Source organism: Gossypium raimondii, chromosome 7 (assembly GCF_025698545.1).
Source record: "Gossypium raimondii isolate GPD5lz chromosome 7, ASM2569854v1, whole genome shotgun sequence".
In the NCBI taxonomy this organism is placed as follows: Eukaryota; Viridiplantae; Streptophyta; class Magnoliopsida; order Malvales; family Malvaceae; genus Gossypium; species Gossypium raimondii.
The window spans coordinates 24868584-24877812 of NC_068571.1; the positions used below are offsets into that span (position 1 = coordinate 24868584).

At 33.3% G+C, this 9229-nt stretch overlaps 1 protein-coding gene across 1 annotated transcript; it reads left to right on the forward strand.

Annotated features, from left to right (window-relative positions):
- Positions 1–1136: 1136 nt before the first annotated feature.
- LOC105798819 (zinc finger CCCH domain-containing protein 3) lies at positions 1137–4390 on the forward strand. Its single transcript, XM_052633677.1, has 4 exons — positions 1137–1630; positions 1689–1740; positions 1837–1927; positions 2017–4390. The coding sequence occupies exons 1-4, from the start codon at positions 1494–1496 to the stop codon at positions 2130–2132; spliced, it is 396 nt and encodes a 131-aa protein (XP_052489637.1). The 5' UTR covers positions 1137–1493; the 3' UTR covers positions 2133–4390.
- Positions 4391–9229: the final 4839 nt, after the last annotated feature.

Here is a 9229-nt window from a genome sequence, read left to right on the forward strand (position 1 = left end):
GTTCCAACAGTCAACCACCGCCGCCGCTTCAATGGATTCAAAGCCCCTTCAACCCCGATCTGATCGGAGCAAATGGGGTTTCTCGTCTCCTTCCCCCAAGTAAGAATTCATTTTCTCCCTTTTCGTGTATTTAAAAAAATGAAAAAAAGATTCGGGTAAAATAAATAGAAAAGAAACTGAAATTCGAAAAAAAACTATCAACCTTTTGATTTTTTGATTGATCTTTGCTCTTTGGTACTTTATTTGCTATGAAAATAATAACTTTTTTTTTGTATTGATTTTCGATCCCCATTACAGTATCGTCAATGGCTTTATATAGCAATAATATATAAAAAATATAAAAATAAAATTATGTTTACATTGATTTGATTCTTAATCTCTTGATTTCCTTCTATATTTTGCTTTGATTTGATTTTCAATCTTTTGATTTCTTTCCATTACATTGATTTGATTTGCAAATCTTTTCCTTTCCATATATCTTGCTTTCCTTCTTGATCTGCAGGTACTACGATCATGAAGGATGCTTCGCTATGGCTTGAGGATTTCCCTAGAAACCCTAGGGCTTCTGACTATCGTCTTGGGCATTTGGGCTACATATTATTGGCCACTGTTCTTTCACAAAAATTGGGTCTGGGGTTTGGGCCCTCTTTTTTTTTTTGTAATCGGACTGTTTATTTGGGCCTTTTTACCCGGGCCAAAATCGAGTATTACAAATTAAATCTCATAAGATTGGGATTACATGATGAAACTTTTATTTTCACTAATTGATGATGTATATATTTGATTTAATATACTAGTTCATTCAATTGTTTTTATTTTCCCATTATATGCGTACATTCTCTAGACATAGATGAGTGTGCAGTATGCTCATAAATTGAATCTAATTCTGAAAAGGCTGGATTAGTTGGACTGGAATTGAATGATACAAGTGGGATTCGACCGAATACCTACAACAAAATTTAGACACAGAGCAGCGTTTGTATAGAATGAAGACAAAATAGCGCAAGGTGCCGTGCTAAGGCCTATAGACACAGGCTAGGTAACTTGAGATCTTGCTCTCGAAAGAAGCAAATCAATTTAGGTCTTTTTTGAGGAGTAGTTTAAGTACGATTTTGTTGAGGCAGTATTGGAAATAATGGCAGATTCTTGGTAATCCCAGCCTTCCAATCAACTTAAAATCCCCTCCCCCAAAATCCCAACTTTCCCCCTAAAATCCCTAATTTCCCCCCTTTGAAACCCCATATCGTCCTTTAAAATTTTTAACTCCATGCCCTTTTCTATCTTTTCTTCCTCAGCCCCAATTCTTAAAGCCCAAATTTGGAAAGCTATTTTTCCCAACTTACACCCTTCCTCATTTTTCGGCAACGACGGGCTTTGCGGCAGAATTTTACCGAAACCTTTCCCCTTTTACTCTGATTTGGCTTCCAGTTATGGACTAGTATTAGTAATAGAACAAGTATCACAGAGAGAGAGAGAGAGAGAGAGAGAGAGGAATGCCGCTAGGGAAGTATTACTGTGACTATTGCGATAAGCAATTTCAAGACACTCCTGCTGCTCGAAAACGCCACTTGCAAGGCCTCCAGCACCTCCGTGCCAAAGCTCGGTACCACTCTTTTCGAAAGGCGTCTCTCCCAACTTCCCTACTTCCTGCTTTTTATTCACATGTTTGTGATTGCAGATCTTTATCAAACCTCGGTACCACCCTTTTCGAAAGGCGTTTGCAATCGCTTCCTTAATACAGTAAATATCCCTCTCTTCTCCTCTTGGAATTCCATTTTTGTTTATTTTTTACTTCAATCATATAATATTCAAGTGCACTTGGTTTTCCTGTTTTAGGGATTTTTCCAGTACGGAGATAACTGTAAATACTTCCATCCCAACAATGATTCTCGGACCCAAAATCCTCCACTTTCAACTGCACCACCAGGTGTTTTTTTTCTCCCTCTGTTTTATTAATTCATATTTGTTTATGCAGTGCAATGCAAGTAAGGATGGGTTTTATTTATATTGTTATAGGTGGTGTAGAGGGAAATGGAAATGGTATAGCAATATCGTGGGGTAATCTGCCTCCATCCTTAAAGCCCCCACCTGAGGATGGATATCCACCTCTTCCTTTTGTGGATTGGGGATAAACTCTCTCTCTCTCCCTTACTTTGTTTCTAGACACCAATTTCCTCATTTAGTTTCTTCATTTGTTAAAGCTGTATCTTCTTGTTTATATTATTATTACATGTTAGATCACCCACTTTCATTTCCCTGCTCTTTCTCCTTTTACATTTCTTGTCATCATGAGTATGTCAATACCTTGATAATGGGAATTCATTATATTACACAACACAATTGTCAAACAAATCTAAAAGGTGAAGTGTTATGGTTCAATTGATCATTGGTTCAGTTTAGTTTGTGCATTATAGGAACAAATGGTAAGAATGCAAGTGAGAGTATGAATGTTGTATGATTAGGTGGCGGAATTTGAGTAGACACTTCCAAAGTCTATCCAAAAGCTTCAGAGCTTACTGACATTTAGAGATTATTTGATGTTTCAAAGCTTCAAGTGCCTGTCTGATCAACCTCATCTTCGTAGAGGAAATTCAACCTGGTAATTGGAATTCGCTTCAGTTCTTGCACTTCTTTGGTTGCTAAGGCATTGAAATATTTTGTTTAAAGGGATACAAAACCTCTCGTCTCTTAAATTTCTGGCTGAGTTGCTGTACAAGTCTGAAATTAGAGGAAATTGCAATGTGAGGGATCTCTGTCTGGGTTGCTCTTACCCATTTGGAGGTCATTGAAATCTGGGATTGCCCCAACTTTGAGGCACTGGTTTCATAAGATTTTATTTTATTTTAATTAATTTATAAAATGTTTATATATTTAGTTTAGAATATATTTTGACTATATGTATGTAACATGCTCCAGAACTTTCTAATTTCTTTTCAATGATGTATATTTGGAACAAGTTGATTTTTAGAAGATATATCTAATTCAATTAGAAAAATAAAAATAAATTTTCATTTTTTATATATTTTTAGTTTTAAAGTTTTTATCTACTTTTTTTATACGAAATATTTAAATGATTTACAACATATTAATTGATGTATTGATTTTAGCTCTCCATTTATTTTTCACCTCTTTAGTCTTTAAACTTACGTTGTTTGTCAAATTGAGGGGTTAATAATAGGATTTTTTAATGGCAGAATGATGGAAAATACTGGGAAGATTTGGTGCTTATTGTTGAGTCCAACATTGTGTTTTATGTCGAGTGTAAAAAAATTGCTCAAGGAATTTAATTATCTAAAGTTTTTGCTTCTTTCCAATATTTTAGGGGTTTGGCAGTACTTTTTATATATATTTAAGATGTTTAAGATTCTTTGGTTACTTTATTCAGTAATAGAGGATTAGGATCAGCTTTGCTACTTAGTATGTACGAACGTTAGGTTTTGCTTCTAGATACGTATTTTATTTTAGTATCAGTAGCTTTGGGTTATGAAATATTTATGTTTTTGTATTTTTATTATTTATTGTGATTTGAGCTTCTGGCATTTTATATTATTGATTCTGAATACGGTGAAGTTGTTTTGGAGTTGTCAATCATTCTAAAATGGTGGCTCTTTGCGTCTGTGGCTTTTGAATCTACACTTGCTACTGCAGTTTTCTGGTGGTTGCTGATCTTATGATTGGTGTTTACTTTGGGGCCTTGTCCAATTGGAATTTATTTGGTTTGGAAAAACTTTAATATCTTATGCTTGTATTTGTTATTTTGGATATCCAATTTTACTCTTGTTTATCTATTGCATTAAGAAGACATTGTTTAGGGGTTTATTTCCTGCTATCATTCACTTTACTCTTTCTCAAATTTTTGCTTCTAGGTGAGACACCGTTTAAGGAAAGATTATGGGATTGAGGGTGGAATTCCTGTTGTTTTCTCTTTAGAGAAACCTAAAGCTAGGCTACTTCCTTTTAGAGGACCAAGTGGTGATGAAGACAACCCTTCAGATTATCAAGTGAGGATGCTTGCTTCTTACTTTTGCAGTTTTAAAGTACTCTGTTTGATCACCTAACATCATGCAGTGGGGAAATTCATCCAATATATTGAAGCAGAATTTGAAATGAGAATTGAAAGTACATTTGGATGGAGCTAAAGCTGTGTTTCTTTTAGCGATATATTTGAACTTGCTAGTGTTAGGTCCTGGTTTTTGCTATCTCTAGATTTAAGGGTAGAAGGAAAAGGAAAATTTTTTGGTCTACATTAGTATGTAATCTACATGTTTAATCCAACAATTTAATGTGTTATTCTGCTGTCAGATTGTACCTAGGCAGGTTCAACAATTTAATGCATTGTATTTTTTATTACCTTGCAATGTGGATAGTTATAGGCAGGTTCAACTAGTCAGTCTGTTTTTCACATGTATTATTTATTTTAGTTTTGATTCTAAATTTTTATTTTTACTTTAATATTTACGACAACTTGAGTTCTAACTTTTGGATTTTAATTGTGTTATTAATTTATTATTTTAAATTCTAAAACTAAATTAATTAATTTTTATATTTAGTTTTAAAGTTAAAATTTTCATAGAAAATTAATTAATTTTTAAAGGTTATCTTTTTAGCGGCGTTTTTGCGAGAAGCGTCGCTAAAGGTTTCTTCTTTAGCGGCATTTGTGATAAAAGCGCTGTTAAAGGTCATGATCTATAGCGGCGTTTGTGGGAAAAGCACCGCTAAAGGTCGTGCTCTATAGCGGCGTTTGTAGGAAAAGTGCCGCTAAAGGTCATGGTCTATAACGGCGTTTGTGGGAAAAGCGCCGCTAAAGGTCGTGGTTTATAGCGGCGTTTGTGGGAAAAGCGCCGCTAAAGGTCATGGTCTATAGCGCCGTTTATTTCGAAAAACGCCGCAAATGTTAGCGACGCTGTCAATAGCAGCGTTTTTAAGCGCCGCAAACACTTTTAGCGGCGCTTGTTGAAGCGCCGCAAACACTTTTAGCGGTGCTAAAGGCCTAAAAGAGTGCCGCTAAAATCCTGTTTTGGTGTAGTGGTTGTTGGTGAATAAAGTTATTAAAGCTTGATTTTGCTATGTTATATAGCGTTCAATTCTTGAACAAGCAGAAAGTGAAACGACGTGTTGAATTTCAGAATTTTTTGCCATGTTAAAAGCTGCCCGAATTGGACAAGTTGAATTTCATAATCAAATCTCATGTTTTTATGTCTTGAATATGTTGTCCGATTTGGACAAGTTGTACGTGAAATTTCATGACAAAAATTTCATAATTATTTCATCTTGTTGAAGCTATCCGAAACAACTTCTACATATTAAATGTCAGCATTTTAACAAGTGAATAATTTGTCTTGTTTAATGTTGCCCAAAATTAGACAAATTAAAAATGGAGTTGCTTGTGAATTTCATGATCTTTGCCATGTTGAATATTGTTTGAATTAGCTCATAAGTGCCAAATATCAGCTATTTGTGATGACTACTGCCGAATGGAGACAGATGTAGGGGTAATTACAAAATTAATACGATGAGTGTTGCTTTGATAATTGTTGTTTGGAATAGCCCAGTTATACAAAGTACAACCTTAATGCAAACAATTGCAAGGGTGTTCGGGATGTCTCAAACCGAAACCTAAAAATATGAATAATAATGTGAAACTAAATTGGCGGGTGGTTGGTTTGTATGGAGATTTTGGTATATGTTAAATTATGGTTTTGCAGAGGTTCGAATGGCTTTTACGGGAATTGATATGTCTTATATGATGACCTCGTGAGGGTTTGATATGTATGCTAAAGACTTTGTGAAGTCTTTGAACTATCCTCAATATGACTATTTTTTAAGATTATTTGCCATATGTAGGTACGCAGACTTTTCGTAATAAATCTGTTCGCGGGAGCATTCCCTCTTCGCCATCCGCCTTATGCTTAGTTATAGTACTTAGACTCTACGAGGTGGTAGTGTGTGGTATGATTATGCTAACTGTCTCTTTGTGAACTGTATGACTGAACGAGCTGTAGCATAAGTGAGTTATACTAAAGTACGAATTGCATCATTTGATGCATCGCTAAGTTTTTATATTGGCTCACGCATGTACATTCATATTGACGTAAGTCTACCTTTAATGATGACATAATCATAGTAACTGCACTCAGTGTTACTCTCAACAAACAAGCCGTCATGGTGTGTTTGAATTTTTAGTCTAGTATATATGCTATGTAATCTTCAACTTGTTTTGAGGGAGTTTGAGGAATACTGTTGGAATGAAATGAACTAGTTAGTAAAACTTGTTCAAGATGAAAGATGAAGTTTATAGTGGGAGATTTTGGTTTATTCTTTTGTTAAATAACCGAAAAAATTTTAGGGATATATTTGGGTAATTTGAATAAGAATTTTATGTAGTTTTTTAAATGCAATCATGGCATCACCCCTTTTTTCATCCAATCTAAAGAGTAATTGTTTCATCAGGTCTCTGAACGTTTTATATAATCACATCTTAATTTGTTGCTTTTAATGACAACGATGACACCCAAAAAATAATTATTTTTTAAAAAAATTCTGATGATTGCTCAATGATTGCAATACTCCCATTGTTTATGGGTTTTTGGATTTGAGCCCTTAATTTTTTTTTGTTTGGATTGACACCCTTAATGTTATGACTTTTTTAGAAATTAGTCCAATTTTAACAGTAAATGTAAGTTGACTGTCAGTCAAACTACAGCTCAACTAAGTAGCCTATGTGGCGGCCACATAAGCACAAGGTCATAGACGATGTCATCGATAAAAATAAAATTGTTTAACAATTTTTTTCCATTTTGTTTTCATCTTCTTTGTTCTTCTCCTCTACTCTCACAGTCTGCCCAACCCCCACCATCGTCACCTCCCCTCTCACTCCTCATCGTCAATCTCGCCACAAACATCCCAAAACCAAATCCAAAAACCACCAAAGAAAAAGGAGGCTATAAATAATGAGCATTGAGCAGTTAGATCTTCTTCAATGGTGCTTTTGCTAAAAAAGATATACACATTATTATTTACCCTTTTGTTTCGTTCTTTCTCTTTAACTTTCTTTTAAGTTTTAAGCCCAGCAGAAGTCAACAACACTTAATTTTTTTTCCTCAAAGTAATTAGCCTATTTAACACAGTAAAAGCAAGCTTTTATTAGTATAAATAAGTATTGATAACTTGTTGAGACCAAATGTTGTGTAATTGTGTTTTATATTCCAAAACATACATTCCTTCACGTTGATCAATCTTCTTCTATTTTTTTTTGTGATTTGTTTTTGTTAGTAGTGGTGAGCAAAATTTGATTCAATTCGAAAAACTCGATAAAAAAAATTAAATTTTGAATTACACAATTCGAGTTATCTAAAAATCTGAATAAAAAAACTACGTTGTTTTGATAAATAAAAAAATAAAAAAGAATATTTTAATAAAACCTACCAAGATCCGCGCGTTGACCCATTTGGTACCTTAGGTCCGTAGGTTTTTGTTGAATGATCGTCTTGCAATGTTATGTATAATTACTTTGCATGCTTAAAATATTTATTTACATGTAGTTATTAAGTAAATAATATTGTTTATGTAATTGAATACTCTTGTACTTCGTCTATTAGTTAAATGATCGGTCAATGTAAAAGCAACATTGAGTATAGATAATAGGATTCATTGACTCGACTTGACTCAAAATTTTGACTCAATTCGAAAAAAATTCAAATTGAGTTCGATTGCTAAAATAGGATTCGTCAACTCGACTAACTCAAAATTTTTTGACTCAATTCGACTCGATCGAATGCTCCCCTACTTGCTAGATTAAATCAAGAAATCATTATTAATAACTCATTCATACCAATCATTTACTAGATTAGATCGAGAAATCATTATATATATTATTTAAATTAAATATATGCCTCTATTTATTCGAAAGTAATTTTTAAGTCACAAATTCATGTCATATTCATGTCGAGTTGAACTTGACACGTATAACACAAAACACATACTACTAGTACTCATGTATCTTGAAAAATATATTTTTAAGTTATTACCAAAAGTATAAAATGGGTGGAGCTAAGATCCGACCTTAAATATTGGAGCTCAAGCTTGGTCCATATTTTAAATAGTTCATTTTTTTGCAAACTCATTTTTGGGCCTTATGCTATTATCTAATCCCTTTCATATTTTAAGCGAGCTTTTAAAATTTGGTGAATAAATAACTCTTGAATAAGTTTAATTTAACCTTATAATTTTAAGTTGCTGAATCCTTATATTTCTTAGATTTAAAAATGTTAACAGGACGTGATAAGTTAATTACGATACAAGTGATAAAGTGGATTATTTTGTCTATGTGACCGTTAATTTTTAAATGGATTTAAGGGCAATATTTTTTTTGAGTATTTTAAGTTTTTTAAATAATAATACTTTAATTTAGTCTATAATTTTAAGGTTATCTTAGGAATGAATTAGTTGATTGTTCATGATGTAGTAGTGAACTAAAGTTAGAACGGATTAATTTGAGATGTCAGAATAAAGTATTGATTTTTATTGAATCTTCTAAGCTTGATTGTATTTTAAATATGATTTCGGTGATATCCGCACAGAAACTGATCCGAAATTCTATAGTGTATTTTTAGTTCATAATTTTTGAATTCTAGAGTATCTGAAATGAAAGTTGATCAGTTACCGATAGTTTGCAAGTTTACAGATGTTTATCCGAAGAAATTGCTGAGTTTACTACCAGAATGAGAAGTCGAGCTTGTTATAGAATTAGTGTCCAAGACTTCTCGGATTGTTATCGCTTTATATAGAATGACTTCAACTGGATTAAAAGAATTAAAAGCTTAGTTGCAAGAATTAATTGGCAGAGCTTTAATTTGACTGAGTGTATCACCTTGAGGCGCACATGTTCTACTTGTGAAAAAGAAAGAAGAGTTGATGATATTGTATATAGATTATCAATAGTTGAATAAGTCACGATAATGAGTAAATATTCTTTGCCTCGTATTGATGATTTATTCGATTAACTGAAAAGTGCTATAGTGATCTCGAGGATAGATATCTAATCTGGTTCTTATCGGCTGTGAGATTAAGACATGGATGTATCAGAGATAATGTCCAGAACCAATTATGGACACTATGAGTTTTTAGTGATGCCTTTCAGATTGTTTAATACTCCTGTGACATTTATGGATATGATGAATCGAGTTTTTCAGTGATACCTCGAGAAACAAATTAACAAGAATTTCTTGAT